The 18336-nt window shown below is 35.5% G+C and overlaps 1 protein-coding gene across 4 annotated transcripts; it reads right to left on the reverse strand.

Annotated features, from left to right (window-relative positions):
• Positions 1 to 5805, reverse strand: LOC113754528 (pentatricopeptide repeat-containing protein At5g18390, mitochondrial). 4 transcript variants are annotated; one of them, XR_003465221.1, is made up of 3 exons: positions 5390 to 5805; positions 1455 to 2995; positions 1 to 564 (listed from the first exon to the last, which is right to left on the reverse strand). XR_003465221.1 is itself a non-coding variant. In XM_027298973.1 (2 exons), the coding sequence occupies exon 2, from the start codon at positions 2963 to 2965 to the stop codon at positions 1520 to 1522; it is 1446 nt and encodes a 481-aa protein (XP_027154774.1). In that variant the 5' UTR covers positions 2966 to 3000; positions 5390 to 5805; the 3' UTR covers positions 1376 to 1519. The 4 variants fall into 4 exon arrangements, 1 of the variants encoding a protein (XP_027154774.1); XR_003465219.1 differs by having other exon boundaries at positions 1455 to 3000; XR_003465220.1 differs by lacking the exon at positions 5390 to 5805 and having other exon boundaries at positions 1455 to 3272.
• Between the last annotated feature and the right edge of the window lie 12531 nt (positions 5806 to 18336).

Consider the following 18336-nt stretch of genomic DNA (forward strand, 5'->3'; position numbering starts at 1 on the left):
ACAAGCAATTGTCCCATTTGTTGGTGTTACTATTCCGCAAGGTTGTGAAGCATCACCGGTATCCACCCAGGTTCTTGCACCAAAGTCTTTTTCCAGAGAATTAAATCACTTTTGATATTCTTACCCCCAGTCTGCTCCAAGTTAATGTAATCAGCTCTACTGCATAAACTCCTGCAAATATCAGTGACAATCCATTGCGCTCTCGTGAGCCAAGAGTTGCTTTCTATTGCCTCTCATATTTGCATTTACTCGTCCATCAATATTTCACTCAGAATCATTGCAGCCGCTTTTCCCCAGTAAAATCACAAATCATACCAATCCAGTAGAAAATTCTTCAATGGGCTTCATTTATGCTTAAATTCAGAACAGCGTTCACCTATTGATGGACTCGTGCATTAATGATGTCATTTGCCTCTATGCTTAAATTCAGACTAGGGTTCACCTACTGATGGACTCGTGCATTAATGATGTCATTTGCCTCTTTTGCACCAGCCTACCTTCTAAGAAGTACAAAATTTAGTTCAGAGAGGCACACTGTACCAAGCCCCTTTCTGAACAATTATCCTGTTCAAGATCAAGAAAGCAACCTTTTAGCTAGAAACAACAGTTAAACCAGGACATGAATCCACATACAGCAAAGGTTTACGTCAGCAAGCAAGCAGGAAGGAAAGACACCTTAATAAGAAGACAAACACAGACGAAATACATCTACCATCTTCTAATATTAACTCCAAGTGAGAGACCGAGGCCTTTCTTTACATAGATAAGCAACAGATACCCTCAGATAGTAATTTGACATGGATATGTACAATTACATGCATTCTTGCAAGACAGTTTAAAAAAGTCGTTCAGAGCAAATTATAAAACTGATATTGGGATGGTAAACATGCTGAAAAATGTGAAATCTTCAATTTGATTTCTTTGTAGAAACATGTCAATACAAGTGTCAAGACCGGACACTAAAACCTCAAATAGAGTCTTGCACTTGCATTAGCAGCCACGCTTCGCTTTAGATGACTGAATTAAAAAACTTGGCACAGTCCTTGATTGAGTACTAAAACATTATTCAAAAGAGTAGCATTAAGTAAGGCTTACAGAAGATTTCATGTTTGGTTGTTCCAATATTCATCTCAATTCCTCATGATAAAGCCAACTCCTCTAGGAATGCATACATTATAAGCTACATTATATGGTCCCAGAATAAAAGGAGAAGGCCTACGAGAAAAGTCACACCATCAATCAAGAATGTGAAGTGCAATTCCCTCAACCCCCTTCTTTTGCACATAACTGTTAATATAATTATTCATTTTCTGATCTTCTGGTAATACAATATTTTTTTAAGTAATGATTAAGGAAATTTGTCAACTTTACAATGTGAGCAAAACAAGACTTTATGTATTACTATTTCATATCAGAATTTCCAAGCATGGGTATAGTAAATGTTAAAAATGCACCTTTCCTGGATTGGGTATCAATCCAAGTCATATGCATGTAGCTTAATAGAACTTGCTGAATGAAGTCAAACACCCTGAAGAGATATTTCCAACTGCTCCATCCTTTTAGCCAAATCATGCTTCCCACAATTTTTCAGTCCATCGCACACCATGTCAAAGTTTCGTGACATGGGCAACAAATTTAATTCTGTCATCTCTACTAAATAATTGGCAGCCTCAACAAATCTGCCACCACGAGCACACATCTTTATTAACATAGTATACACTGGTCGATTTGGTGGATGTCCTTTCAGCTTCATGTCACTGAAAAAGCTCAACGCATCATCAAACAGTCCTTTCCGACAAACAGCTTTCAGAATAGGAGCATATAGGCTAGGAAATGGACGGATCCCATCCTCAATAGATCTATGAAGAAACTGAAATGCGTCATCAATCCTCCCTACTTTCGAGGCTGAGGTTATCATAATCTTGTATGTCTCCACATCAGGACAAAGCCCTAATCTACAAACATCACGAAAAAGATCGACGCAAAAGTCAATTTCTCCAGATTTACATATAGCTTCAGCTAGAGAATTGAATGTGGCTACATCAGGAACAAAACCCTCCTTCGTCATCTTCCTAACCAATCCTTTTGCAGATTCAACATAGCCAGCATTCAACAATCCATCTATCAAAAGGTCCCGACCACGCACGGGAGGATTATAGCCCTTTCTACTCATTTCCTCCAAAAATTCCTGTGCCTCCCTCATCTTTCCTGCTGAGCACCAGCCATTAACAAGAATTGCATAAGTCTTTTTGTCAGGCACAGCACCTTTGCGTAACATCCTTCGAATCAAAGCATAAGCCCCTTGGAAATTCTTGACCTCACAAAGAGCAAATAGCAATGAGTTGTATATTTCTGTTGTTTGTGGACAGTTGAAGTTTTTAAGACGATTGAAGAGCTCAACAGCTTGGTTGATAAGACCATGCTTACCATAGTGTTCAATGATGAATGAAACAACAGAAGGTGAAATATGGAGGTTCTGCACTTTCATCTGATGGGCTACCTTCCACATGGTCTCCCAGTGACTAGTACGAGCAAGGGTCTTAAGAAGCTCTTCAAACTCAAGTGTTGTTGGATCATAGTTTGGGTGGTGGGTTCTTGCCCAATTAAAGAAACGGAAGGACTCAATACCACTGCGGCAGCAGCTGCGCAGCACTCGATAAACCAGCTCTGAGTTGACAATGTTGGAAATGCACATTTTATTCAGCGTTCTTTCCATGTAGATATCTCGCCGTACAATGTTAGATATATGATGAATGGTTGCAAAGTAGTCATCATTGGAAGTTCTGCCCTGATTACCGCCAGAAACAGCAGCAGTTGATAAGGCTTTAAGACACCCAAGGATGCCAGTGGTGAAAGAGTGTCCTACAGCAGGACAAGCTCTTCCATGTAGACTGAAGCTAGAAGCGAGGAACATTAAGGTTCTGGCACAGTGATTTTTTTGGTTAGGAAGTTTGTTTATTTGCATATGTTTAAACAAACTTCAACCAATTGACTCCTGTTCTGATATTCAGAATCCTTAGGTTAGGTGGAGAGAAACTGGAGATAAACTACAGCTTAGACTAGGGAAAGAGAGCAAGCGCATAATACAAGAGAAGCAATACTAATTCACCAAATTAAACATGATGGAGAAAAAAATAAGCCACTTCAAGAGTAGGTCTCATTCAGAAATCCAGAACAGATCACTGTGTACACAATAGGCTCAAAATATGCCTAACATCTTAAAGCCCATAAACTATAAATACAAAAAAAGCAAATGAAAATTAAGAGATATTTAATCTTATTGGATTCTGAAAATTGATGGACAAGAAACAAAAATAAAGAAAAAGAAAAAAATAGAGGAAAAGAGAAACAAAACTAAGTGGACTCTGTAGTCTCCAAAACCTTGATTACATTCTAATCTTCTTTTGTTATTAAATAATGAACTAATTAAGAAGGGATTACTCAAATAAACTAATTGTCCCATTTACAAGAAGTCCTCTTCGTATGAACAAAATTAGCACCAAATCAGTGTTTATCCTCTTTTCCCAATATTCTTTGTTTGTTTAGTCAAGAAATCTTTGCAATATCTTTTGTCCACATAAAAGATGCAACTTAATACCAGGTAAAGCTTACAATGATTCCTTTTCCATTTAGTCCTACACCAATTGTATACCGATCTAGATATTCATTAGCAATAATCTTTCAATTACTAAGTTAATTCGCTTTAATGGCCAAAATTCAAATCGTAAACTTTAAACACTGCTGGTAGCTTCCAAATTGTACCAGTACACTAAACCATTCCTCAAGCTCAAAAGAAACTCCTAGCCCGAAGGACGCAGTCATTCACTCAAAAATCCTAAATGCAAATCAAATTCCATCATCTGCTCGAGGAATGTTGTTGCTCAATTCTTATTCATCAAGTTTATAAGAAATTCCAATTCCGAAGTACATGATCATTCAGAAAATCCTAAAACGAAAATGAAATTCAATCTGGTGGAAGAAAATTATTTTTCAATGATCGTTCCTTTTTCTTTTTCTTATATCAAGCCAGCATCTTCGGTAAATTTGTTTGCTTAGTAAATTAGATTTCTGTTGATTAAGAAGCTTGAAGGGCATCAAACAAAACACCAGTACACCCATGTAGTCATATTACCTTTCTTTCTCATCTCCCTCACTACATTAACGCTTAATTATGGTGTCAAAGTTGAAGCTTTAGAACTGAATTTGTGAGGTTTCACAACTAAAGTTAAGAATTCACTTCAATTCAGTTGACTGAAAAACCCCTAACACAGGCAGACTAAGGACTACACGGGAAAAAAAAAAAAAAAAAAGCTTCGGTTACCAACCTGTAACAATCCGGCGAAGCAACGGCGGTAGCGGGGCACAATAACCGGCGATTATAAAATCCGAAAAGAAAAAGAAAAAACGAAAAAGATCCAAACTTGAAGCAACCTTGCAATTGGAAAAATGTCATCAAACAAGAAATGAAAGCATAACAAAGCCAAATTATGCCAATGGATGGGGCTGAATGTGAGTATCTAACAGCCAAGTTAGTAGCAGTGGAAGCAAATTCGTAGCGTTGGAGCGACGGAGGAGATAAAGAAGGAAATTAAGGAGATCAGACGGAGAGAAGAGAGAGATGAGAATAGACTGGACGCATCAAGTGGGAGGGCTAATGGAGGAGGAAAAGTCTCAGAATGAACTGATGGACCTGGGTACTAAAAGAATGGAAGAAGCGGTATTTTGCCTAATTGGTGAGAAAGCGGAGGAGGGGGCTGCCGGAGATTGACATCGGATTGCTAGGTTGGGCATCACCAGACCAATCAAGCTTAATTTGAATTCAATTGAGTCTAATCGAGTTTAAATAATGGTATAAATTTTTATTTATATACTTTTAATCAATAGATAATGTAGGCATTTTACATTGATAAATAAAAAATTAAAAAAACATATATATGTAAATCTCGATTGAACTCGATTAAACTAAAGAATTGAAATTCAAAAAAACAGAGAGCTCAGAATTCACCACGATCAGGGGCAGGACAATTTCCATGAACTTTTTTCTTCTCAAGTTTCATGAAAGTTGTTTACTTCTAATCAAAGTTGATTTTTCCAAAAGCCTCAGAATCAATAAAAAAATGTCCAAGTTCCTAATAAGTACTCTCAAATCCTATGAGTCAGGCATTATCCCGAATGGGTTCCAAGACAAATTTTGACTAATTAACTAAAACTCAAACAAACAAGAAAATGGAAACCAAAGACCAACTTGTTCTTTTGTTCTCATAACATCGTAAATTACAAGCTTAAAATAATAATAATAATCGCATAGAATCAATCAATACCACAAATTATCAAAAAAATACCTTAAAAAAATAATGTTTAATAGAAAAAAATAAAATTATGAAGTTACCTTTATATACTCTAATTCTATCTGAAAAATCTGGAATAGTAGGGAGTAAATTACAAAGCCATGTCGTTCTCGCCTGATGCTAGGGAGAGACTGCTAATAATAGAGACTATTCCTCGTTCTCTCCTGAACAAGTATCAGCTTCAAGGAAATAACGAAGAAGTTGGGCACTTTTGTTTGTCCTTGGACGCTAAGATGGAATTGATCAATGAATTTTGCCAAATTGGTAATGAAATTTCATTCTTCACTCATCGAATCAATTCTCAACTCATTCACTGGAAGGGAAGGGGAAGGCTGACAGATACTAATTAAAACCCCATAATTTCAACCTGTGTTATGCAGTGGCCAGCCCAAGTGGAGGAGGCGGCGGCAGGAATGCTCCAACAGAGCATTAGATATGGCGATCGATAATGGGAAGAGAAGAGAGACGTTTGAGTTTTTTCCATCAATTTTATAGTTGACCCATTTTTTAGATTTTACCCGTAAAAGACCCGCGTATTGACCCGATTTAAGAGTTCAAGGGTGGAATTGGAATTGGAATTCTTTGGTCCAGCCAAAGAATTGGAACTACGGAATTCGATGGATTTAGAATTGCAATTCAATTCTAATTCTATAGGAAAAATAATACCCAAACACAAGAATTGAAATTGAGGTTTCAATTCCAATTCTATACTCCAATTCTATGGAGAACCAAACGTACCCTAAAGAACTTTCGAGTTACACTTATTAGGTATGAGTTCAAACTCGTCAAGTAGACTGAGTTATTCGAACTTGAATTTGAATTCAATCACCGTGAGTTGGAGCTCAAACTTTAATCAAGTAAGCTTATGAGTTACTTAATTGAACTCGATTCGTTTGTACTTCTTGTCACTTGATCACCGTTGATAAAGGAAAGAGGGATGAATATAGGAAAAGGAAAGAGGAATGTTGGGTCCACGAGAATTAATGGGATACTAGTAACATTTGATTTTTTTTCCTTTTTTAGGGGTATTCTTGTCCCTCAAACCAAATTTGCTCCGGATGTATATTATTTGCTTTGGTAATAACATCCGAGGCATTGCATGGTTGATAGTTAAGAAATAATTTGACTAAGGTAGAGTTCTACCTCTACCATGTGAAAATTGAGTAGGGAAAAATGCAGTTTTTGTACCCAAATTTTGACATATGAGCTGTTTTAATCCCCAAATTTTGGGTGAAAACAAATCTGGTACACAAACTTTCAAATTTTGAATACATTTAGTACCCTTGATGATTTTTCCCCAAATTGCTATCAGAAAAAGTCACATAAAAATCACATGTCCGATCACTATTGTATAAAAAATGTTAAATGCCATTCTAATACTAAATATTAAGTTTAAGGACTAATAATGTAATTACAAAAAACCTAAGGACTAAATAACATCACATGAGTCATTTAAAAAATAAAAGAAGAAAACAGTATCTGTGTTTCGTCTCTCTCTTTCTTCGCTCCAACAAAAAACCTAAGAACCGAACTTCAACAAAAATTCAAGTTGGCTCCAAAAATTCGAAAAAACTTGGTAGATTTTGGGGATCTTCAAACAATCGTGAACCAATAGGTCTATCAGAAGCAAAGAATTGAATAATGAGCCATCCCCAAATTACTGTAAGTAAATATGGCTATCCTCTTGTAATTTTCACATCAATATTGAGTTTAGGGTGAAATTAGAAGTAACAAAATATCATTTATCATCTAAAAAAACTAATCTTTGGGAGTGTTAAATCAAATGGACAATAGATTCTCCTTAAAATCACAAAAATAGTTTTAATCCAAAGTATAATCTACTGTGTATCCCATTTTTATGTTTCAATATTTGTTAGTTGTAGCTAAAATATCTTTTTTTTTTTTTGCATTGCAATCGTCATTTTATAAGTGGTTTTTGTTGGAGTATTAAACCCTGAATGTTGACCAGTATGTCTTAATTTTCTTACATACAAAATAGTGATTTGTGCTCTCGTTTAACTCTTTGAACTATTCTTCTTAAACTATAGAAAATGGTAGCACTGAAATCACCATGAGATGCTATATTTGGGAAAAATGTATAAATGGACCTGATGCACATTATGAGGAAGGGGAAATATATGTGTTTGATTATTTGAAATCACATTATGAAGTGACTGGGATTAGTCTATTTGAGATGGATAGAATGCTTGAAAATGAAGCAAGGGTCTACGGTGATAAAAGGTACCATATTCTTATAGAAGAGTATGGATTTCGTAGGCTTTGGCATGATAAGGAACTATACGCTTATTGTGCAGATTATCTAGATTATGGTAGGCGTGTTGACTTATACATTGATGTTTCTTTTGTTGAAATTTTAAGGCTACAAATGGGGTTTGATTATGAGGAGGATGATTATGATGATGATTATGTTTTAAATAGAGGTGTAAATGATGAATCTAAAGATAACAATGGCTGCAATTCAGATGCCAGTTCAGGGAAATTTTATGGTAAGGACTCAGACTATGAGATGGAGAAAGAGGATGATAATGATTATGAAGACTATGTAGATCAGAATGTAGAATGGTTGGGGATTGAGAATAAAGTAGAAAAGGAAAGAAAAATGACTGCTAAAGGCAAAATGATTGCTGCAGCTCTGAGGGATATAGAAAGTGATTCTAAGAGTGATATTGATAATTTCGATATAGACGCTCTGCCAGATTTTGAATCTAATTTTGAAAGTCGACATGGAAGTGGTGATGAACAAGGTAGGAAACCACCAACGTTTAATCCCAAGGACATGCATAATCCTAAAATTAAACTTAAACAATATTTTAGCAACTTCAAGGAGTTTAAGGAAGCGGTCATAACTTGGAATATAAAGAGAGGAAGGCCATTTTTTTTGGCATTTTTTTATATAATAGTGGCCGGACATTTGACTGTCATGTGATTTTTTCTGATAGCAATTTGAGAAAAAATTGTCAAGGGTACTAAATGTGCTAAAATTTTGAAAGTTCGGGTACCAAATTTGTTTTCACCCAAATTTTGGGAACTAAAACTGCTCATGTGCAAAATTTGGATACCGAACCTGTATTTTCTAATAGATTATTTGCGATAAATTTTTGAAAGATATGCTATAGTACTTTTTAAATATGATGTATGTATAATAAAAATATGGTTGAAAAATGTGTTGATGATACAAATAAATAAAATTTGATAAATAATCTACTACCAAACAAACTTATTGGCTCTGTTTGGATTGGTTTGTTTTTCATAAACTAGTTTTGAAAATACAATGTCATAATAATATCAAATAAAAAAAATATATAGGCACATAATCCTTACAATATCTCAAAAACAACTTACCAATATACTGAAAATTTTTAAAAATAAATTCTACCACTCTTTTCTTCTTCTATCTAACTACTACCACCATTCCCTCCCTCCTTTTCTCTCTTTCCCCTCCATCTTCCCCATCTTTCCTTCCCCTCTCTCCTTCGCTCTTCTCCCCTTCCGTTTCCTTGCCTTACCTCCCCATCACTCCGAACCACTCCCTTCCTCCTCCCTAGTTTGGCCATCTCTGATTGCAGTTAGATACAGAACTGGTCGCAACCATATCGCAACTAGAAGGGGATGGCATTTTGGTCGTGATCTAACTGCGATGAGGAGGAAAGAAGGGGTAGGAGGTGGTGGGAGGGAATGAGGGGAAGGAGGAAGGAGGCGGAGGAAAAGAAAGAGGGATGAGAGAGGAGCAGGGAATAATGGCAGTGGTTGGAAGTGGTGGTGGTGTTATTTTTTATTTTAAAAAAATATTCCAAAAGAATTATAAATTCTAAAAATACGCAAAATATATTTCCAAAAACACCTCTAAAAATAATTTTAAAAATACTTTTCAACAATTTATAATAAAATTTTTTCACATATATTTTTACAATAAAAATTTTTGAAAAATAATCTAAAAAATAGTTAATCCATACGGAGCCTTCTATTGATTTAATGGAAAGAAATCAAACAAAGTAGTATTATTCGAGATTCATGGTACTTAAACATTCTCAGACACCTATTTCATAAAGAATAAAAAAAATACTTTGGTAGTTATCTTCTTGCATTTCTTCAATTTAGAAATTGCATTAGTCAAGTTAAAATAGCAAAATCCTAAGGCTAATCTGAGCCATACTAGCAAAGAGCATCAATGAATGGTACGCAAAAAAAAAAGCATTCTATTCATACAATGTTAGAGTTGAGTAACTTGAGTTACATGAGCTAATAAATGTAGGCACTTTATATGGTTCAAATTCTTTATTTTGTTTATAGTATCAAAATTTTCAAAAGAAAATCATAGAGTTATGGATATCTACTTTATGTTTTAATCATTGCAATACCGAAGAGAAGGAATGACATTAGAATGAGAACGGAACAAGATAGTTGAGATCCATTATTTAAAAAAGACTATTGAGACGGCTTGTGCGATGCATAGGGGGGTTAATATTTTCCGTGTTAACTGTTTTTTGTTATATGAGTTTATTAGTATACATATTTAGAATCATCTAATTCATGCGGATCATTAGGGAATTATCGTTTTTGTTAAAGGTTAACAATTATGAAATATACAGAATGCATGAGGGTGTTTATATAGAATGCATAAGAGTAAATTAGAAAATTGTGTAAGGTTATTTTGTATATGGATCAGGATAATTATAAAATTGTAAAGTGAATCATTCCTAAAAGAGTAGTAATCATCATTGACACAAAAAAGAAGGGATCCCGCAAGTCAACTAAGTACTTAAACTATAGAACTTGACATTGCTAAAAATTAATCACCACATGTCATAGTAATAAAATCCATTTTTTAAAGTTACTAAAACCAACAATAGTTATTAATTGTTCCTCAATAATTGCGCATGTATAGAACACTGTAGACAAACAAATTTTATTTAATTTATTTAGTCGAGATTTATTTAAATTAAATTGATCTTGATTAAATTAAATTAAATTATAGAAGTCCATTATGTTTTGGATTGGCAAATTGGGCCGATATTATATGGGCTATTAAATCAAATTAAATCTGTAATGTCCATTTAAATTGAAATGAATTAATTGATTTATTAATTCACAATGGGCTATTTAGGTTGGCCCACTATTTAAGCCAAAGTTAAATGGATTTCTTGAATTACAAGTTACCCAAAAATATAGGAAGGTTCTGAAGGATTTTTCATGAAGACTTAGCCTACATATTTTGGCTACAAATAGAGGTCTTCCTTCAAGACAAATGATAGAAGCAAAATTTCTAAATTTCGGAGAAACTCTGTTAAATTCTCTCAAGAGCTTTCTCTTTCAAATCTAAGTCCAAATCAAGTCGAACAAATCCTCCTGCTATCGGTGTTGACGACTTAAAGTTCCAAGTATTTGACGCCATCATCAAATCATTCGTTTTTCTACGTCAAAGTTGTAGGAAATACTCTTTTGATTGGAGAACAAGCCTTTTCGGCCCTTCAATTGAAGCCATTCGAAGAAAAGAATCAGGAGATTAATTTCTTTGATTCAAAAACTTTCAAAGATTGTAATCCACTTATTATTTGATTTAATAAATTTGATATTTGCACAAGTTTTCTTGTCTTTTATTTTAGGCAACGACATTTGTGCATACAAATTTCTGGCATACCCGGTGGGACCATCTTTGTCTCTCATCTCTTTTCTTCTAATAACTTATTAGTTTCAAAATTCAATGGAGTTCAAGAAGGTGGACTTTTCTCTTGAAAGCTTAGTTGCCGATGTCCTAACAAGTCAAGAGATGCAGTATAGGAAAAGAAGTTGACAGAGAAGGCTAAGGCGAATGTTGCGACTGAAGAAACAAACCTCAAGATGCTTCCCAACAACAAAAGAGTCCATGATGAATCTATTGATAGCCCAAATGATTCGGCTGCCTCTGTGGTAATTCCTATCATGATGACCAATACCATAACTGTGAAAGATCAAATTTTGAATCTAACCAAAATTGTCGAAGAACTACTAGTGCATATGCAAGGTCAATACGCTAAGATAGTTAAACTAATAGCTATGATGAAAAATATAGGCGAAAATAGCCTTAGTTTGTCCAAACAGAAATTCAAAGTGCAAGATGAAGATGACTCATCATCAAGGGAGAAGGAGAAAGAGGATGCCAAACCACAAACAATGAAGGAGTTTTCAATCTCCCCCGATGGCACCATTCACATTGATAGTCTAAAGAAATTTATTGAAAGTACGATCAAGGACAAGATTTGTGGAAGTATCAAGTCGTATAGTGGTTATACCAAACCTTACACCTCAAGAGTGGAAAGTTTGAATATGCCTGTGGGATATCAACCTCCAAAATTTCAAAAATTTGATAGCAAGTGCAACTCTAAGAACATATTGTGCACTTTATTGAAACTTGTAACAATGCTGGCATTGATGGTGACTTTGTGAGGACCCGAAAATTTTCTTATTTTTATCGAATATTATTGGTTTATTTAAATATTTATTCACCCGTTTTCTCCGAATAATTTATTCCAACCATTTTAGAACCATTTTCATGGAACTATGACTTGTATATATTTTTAAAATGTCCCGTTAATAAATTTTATTTTCAAAACCTCGTTTAATGAGTTTTAGTGAATACGCGTTTGGAAACAATAGTCGATTTGAGAGTACAATGAGCTTGAAAATTGAAAATTTATACATTAGTCTTAAAATAGGTATTTTTATGTTTAAGTACTCAAGTATTAGTTAGTTATACTATCGTTAGAAGAATTTCTTAGAAATTTCGCCGTATCCATGCGCAAATCGAAAGTTCGTGTATATCGAGCCGGAGCGGTTAATTGGAGATTTAAGGAATTATTCTAGACTATTAAGAGTGAATAATTATAATGTTTAAGAAAGTGCATTAGAGGTTTAGTGTACAAGTAAAACAAACCCGAGAGGAATCGGGCACGAAACGAGCGCGAACGCACACTATTGAAGGGTTGACTTTTGGAGCACCTTTTGGCCACACACTTAAGCTTCCTCAAGAAGCTTTCTCATCAGCAAACACTCTCTCTTTCTCTCCTCAAGACAGGAGAGACAGCCGACCAACAAGGGGAAGAAGAAGAACCAAAGCTCTTCCATTTCTTGCTCCATTTCTTACCCAAATCAACTTCAAAATTTACACACAACTTGCAAACCACTTGGTGATCAACCTAAGCTAGGAAAGGAGTTTCATCTCACGATTTTTCTTGAGTTTAAGGTGACCAAAAATTTCTGCTCTAGCCATCTAAGGAGGTAAATGATGATCAACCTTTTGAATCTTGGTTTATATAAATTGTATTGCACTTGTGAGCTCATAGATTCATATGAGTAGCTTTATATTGTTGGAAATCTTGTGAGTGGGCTCTATGAAATCCCACAATGGCTTGATGAATTGGTTTGATGATATTGGGTGTTATTTATGTTGGATTAGTGCTTAATCTAGTGAAAATAAGTTGTATTGTGGAAGAAAACTCAAAGGAAGTGAAATGGAAAAAAAAGACCGGTTCTGCCCTTGCTATTGCCGTGCCCTTTGGTGCACTTTTTTGTGGTCCAATTGACTTGATTTTGATGTAAATATGTTATATAGGCTATGTGAAAAATTTTCCACTTAAAATCATCCAATTTGGTTGGCCAAAAATTGAGATTTCGAAATTCTAGCAAAACTGGAAAACGTGACCAAAGCTTCTCTGGCAGTGATTTTGTATTGACCATAACTCTTTGCTCCAACGTCAAAATCGAGTACCGTTTGTGGCATTAGAAACTAGATACTTCCAGTTTTCCAATGATATAAAATGCACTTCCTGATTCTACTTGAGTGAACCACACCAATCTTGTAAAGTTGCATGTCCTGTTTCTCGTATGTACTGGAAGCCCTATTTTGAGCTGCGACTGGATGCTCAAATATGAGCTAGTTGTGGACAGAATTTTAAAACAATTCATTCTAAGAAATTGTAGCCTTATGAATTTAGTTTTCAACGCCATCAATCACGCTTAATTCCGAGTTGAATTGAGTGAGTTGTGGCCGGATTTCAAAGCTGTCTTCGTGAAAGAAAATCCTAATTTTGGACTGATTTATAGCTAATCTTGATTTGGGACTTGTTATTCAAAATCCTTGGTGTTAATCACCTACCAAATGTATTTAGGGTGTTTCCTAGACTTTGTCTTCATAAATGAATCATGTTTGAGGAATTTTCATTGGTCAAATGTTTGAGAAATGAAAAACGAAAGTGCAAGGCAGATTTGCCTTAGCAAATTGTGGAACTTTAATGGTTTTGTTAACAGACTTTCCGAACGAATTTTTGCATGAAATTTGACAGAGGAATAGCCCTTATATGATAGTATAATATTACTAAATTTGGTGCCATTTCAAATCCATCTCGATACTCAACCAAAGTCTCAAAATTCACCTTTTAAATCTGGAAAATCCTTGTTTAAGGAGGAAATTTCAGTAACTTTGAGCCGTTATATCTTGGTGCTCAAAACTCCGATTCTTGTTTCGCTTATTGTGTTTTAAACTTTGATTGTAACTCTAATTTAGTTTCAAATTTTAGAGGCTAGTTCGCATTCTGTGAATTTTGCCGAATTTCCAAACTTTGCCGAAAATCAATCCAAAACTATCTTAATGGTCCAAAATAGCCATTTTGAGCCACATTTCGAATGTCATCCATTTGGAATCATGGAAAAGTGTCTTTTAAGAACTTTTAGTACTTTGGAAGTAGTTTTCAACGGTACCAAGTTTTCCAATTTTGGACTTACCGAGAGTGAGATACAATTTTTTAAAGACCGCTTGATAATCTGAAATTTCCGAATTTAAGGGAAATTGAGGGTTTCGAACTCTCCATTTTCCTTCCATATCACTCAACCGTTCCGCACTTGACTTTAAAGATGCAAATCAGATTTCTCTTGTACTTTTAAAACCCCGCTTTTGAGTCTCGATTTACGAGTAATTAAGGCTCATATTTATGAAATTTTCTTAGATTGTACTCTAGTGCAATCCTCCTCGATAATTAGGGATTTTAAGCGATGATGTGTGATAGTCAATTACTATTTGCTCAGGTGCTCAAGGAGACCTTCAAGAGAATCTCGAGGGGAACACCTAAAGGCTTGTTTACGCACTTACTCCCTTGTTCGATTGGTGAGTGTCAAGTGCATGAATTTGTTGCTAAGTGGTTAACTGTTTCTTATCCGTTATGTGAATTTGAAATTTTGAGACGAGTGTGTACGTTACCGCACTCCTTCTCTTTTGAACGAAATTATATTCATATTTTGCTATGTGAATTCATATTCGACTTGTACATAGTAATGTAGATGTGATTCATATTTGTGATTCGTATATGTGATTCGTCTTTGTGATTCCTATTTGGAATCGTCGATTTGAGCGTTGCTCATCGACCACTGAACGATTGTAAGTACCACACCGATTCAGGTGGGAGGTACCTCTCGAGTCGTCTCAGTACCCTAAATCTCTGAACGAAAGCAAGAACCACACCGATTCGGGTGGGAGGTACCTCTCGAATCGTCTCAGAACCATTAAGCATTCTAAGTCGATTTGAGCGATGTTTCATCGACCTCTGAACGATAGCAAGTACCACACCGATTCGGATGGGAGGTACCTCTCGAATCGTCTCAGAACCATTAAGCATTCTAAATCGATTGGAGCGGTGTCTCATCGACCTCTAAACGATAGCAAGTACCACACCGATTTGGTGGGAGGTACCTCTCGAAACGTCTCAGACCTATAAGTTGAGCGATAGTAAGTACCACACCGATTTAGGTGAAAGGTACCTCTCGAGTCGTTTCAGAATCATAAATGGAATACGTAAAGTGCTATGAATTTAATTATCTACTCGGGTGACGGGGTGTCGTCATGAGAAGGTATTGAATTGAACTTGGGGCAAAGTAAACAAAGATTTAGCTCCTGAGAGCTCCTACATTCTACTCGAGAGGGTTTATTATAAATTATGAATTTCTTGAATGTTATAGTTGTCACTATTGTGTATATGCTATTGCTATTGAATTACTTGTCTTGCATGTTTTCTTGGCCTCACGAGCGTCCGCTCACCTCGTTAGATTTGTTTTTCCTTAACAGGAGTTGAAATGGGAGGAATTCTGGAGAAACTTACTTGATGCTTCACTTGATTCGAATTGTGAATGTATTTGTTTAAAAGTTGATTTTGAAAGTTGTATATTTTGGAAATATAAAGTAATTGAGTAGATTATGATGTAAGACTTGAACGTTTATTGAGGAATTGACCTTCCTTTATCTCTTCGATTTTTAGTATCAATGGGTTATTATTGAATGAAAATTGAATTAGTACCGAGTCCTGGCGAGAGATGGGCAAGCGTTCCGTCGATACCTTTGGGTTCGCCCTTGGGAGAAGTGGGGGCATCACAAACTTGCTTGTTAAGCAATTTGTTCGCTCATTGAAGGGTATGCCTTTGATTGGTACACCGATCTGGAACCTGGCACCATTGACAGTTGGGAGCAATTAGAGCATGAATTTCTTAACCGCTTCTATAGCACAAAGAGAACTGTTAGTATGGTTGAACTCTCTAATACATGTCAATGGAAGAATGAACCTGTCATTGATTTTATCGATCGTTGGAGAATCTGAGCTTAAATTGCAAGGATCGAATTTCTGAATTTTTCGCAATCGAAATCTGTATTCAAGGTATGCATTAAGGACTCAGATACAATTTGCAGGGTGTGCAACTAGAAACATTTGATTAATTATCCATAAAAATCCATAAGTTGAAAATTAATCTTGATGGATAAAAACAGCCACTTCCTGACCCTCACAAGGCTAAGGAGAGACAAGAAGTGAGGAAAGAGGGCAAGCCACCAATCAAAAATGAAAAGAAGGAGGCTACGACTACAAGTATAACACCTTTTAAGATTGTTCCCAAAACTGCAAGGAGAGAAGACTGGAAGATCAATGTGCATCAAGAGCAAGGAAAGAGGAAACTGACTCTCAAGGAGATGCAAGGCAAGGAGTACCCTTTCCTTGATTCTGATATCCCTAGTATGTTTGATGATCTATTAAGTATAAATTTGATCACGCTTTCTGAGATGAAGTGACTTGATCAGGCCAGGAACACTGAGGATCCAAATTATTATAAGTATCACCGATTGGTTGGACATCCCATTCAAAAATGCTTTGTCTTCAAAGACAAAGTAATGGAGTTGGAGTGACAAAAAATTCTTCTTAAAGAAGACAAGACTAGTGTGAATCAAACGTCCATTGATTCTCTGCAGTCCATGGAGGTTAAAAAGGTCGTGGTACCGGTATTGTCAACAATTCAATTGAGATCATTTGATCCCATAGAAATCAAACTAGAAAGTGTTCTTTTAAGTCTTCAAGAACATGCATATAAATATGAGAAGGCGTTACAACCTAATGTGGATGATGAAGGATGGACTCTAGTCATGCGAAGAAAGAGACGAAAATCTTGTCCATCTAATAAGGCGAACAAGGCCTTAACAAGAAGTACGGTGATCTGGAAGGGAAAAGAGAAGAACATAAAGAAAAGCAATGATTATCATAATTTTCAAGGAAATCAAGTCTTCAAGTAAAAGTCGTGAACTCCTGTCACTCTAAAAGAATTTATGTCAAAAGAATTCTTTGATGTTGATGTGGTCGCAAGTCACACAATGCAAGTAGATCATGTCAAAGAACAAAAAAATGATACTCGTGAATTTTCCTGTGAGATAACTCATACGGCTACCGGCAATGAAGAGGTAAATGTCACAAGTATCATTTTCACTAGTGAATACTTGTTACTCGGGTCAACACCGCATAACCATTATTTGTTTGTGACTAGTTATGCTAAAGGCAAAAGGTGAATAGAATTTTGATAGATTGAGATTCCGCGATCAAATATTCTTCTTTTAAAAATTTTGAAAGAACTTGGCATCCCTATTGATAAACTCTCCAATAGTCGACTGATGATTCAAGACTTTAATTAAGGAGGGCAAAAAGCTCTTGGATCACAAAATTTGGAGATAACCATTGATGACATGTCGTCCAGAGCGTTATTATACGTAATAGATACTAAAACAATATACAATGTACTATTAGGAAGGCCCTGAATTCATGAAAATGGAGTTATACCTTTAACTCTTTATCAATGCTTCAAGTATTGCCGAAATAGGGTGGTAAGAAGTGTGAAAGTCGATGACAATCCCTTCACTGAAGCGGAAGCATATATTCTTGATGCCAAATTTTACATCAAAAGGCACAATGTGAGGGATGAGTTTGAACAACCTCTATTTGTGGTTGAATCCAAAACCTTGAATCTTCAAGTGCAAAAGGAAAGAAAGTGATAATTTCGAAATCAAAAGAAGAAGTTCATGAAGAAACTGATGTTTTATTACCAAACAATGAATCAGTTGTCTTTCATTGCCCTCCCAAGTCAAGAATAGAACAGAGACAGTCACCTATAATCCAGCATGAAACTCTGAAAGGTTTGACTCTTCCTGTGGCTCATCTTGATACAAAGAAGGTGTCATCTCCTCCACTTAAAAGGTCTAACCTTTTAAGTAAAGAATCTGAAATCAAACAAGACACCATACCAAAGTCAAGAATCAAAGAAAGTTTTGATCCTATTGTTTATAAGTTTCTCGTTAAGACTGGATATGATTTCAAAGAATCTGCGATGTTAAATGTTTCACTCTCTCAATCTACTAGTGACATGATTCATGGGTTGAATCCTACACAAAAGATGTTAAAGAAAAAAAGATATGTCATTAAAAATCTCAAATTTGATCTCGACTATTCCTCTCCTACACCAATCCGCATCAAGATCAACAGTGTTAGTAGCCAATACATTGCTGTGAGGGATGAGTCTTCTCAAATAGTTAATAAATCCCAAACTTTTCATGAAAATGAGAATAAAGCTCCACGGATAGCTGTTTTTAAGAAATTTGGATCACAAAGAAGTCGAAAACCTCAAAACTCTCATAAGA

This window comes from Coffea eugenioides, chromosome 11 (genome assembly GCF_003713205.1).
Source record: "Coffea eugenioides isolate CCC68of chromosome 11, Ceug_1.0, whole genome shotgun sequence".
Taxonomy (NCBI): Eukaryota; Viridiplantae; Streptophyta; class Magnoliopsida; order Gentianales; family Rubiaceae; genus Coffea; species Coffea eugenioides.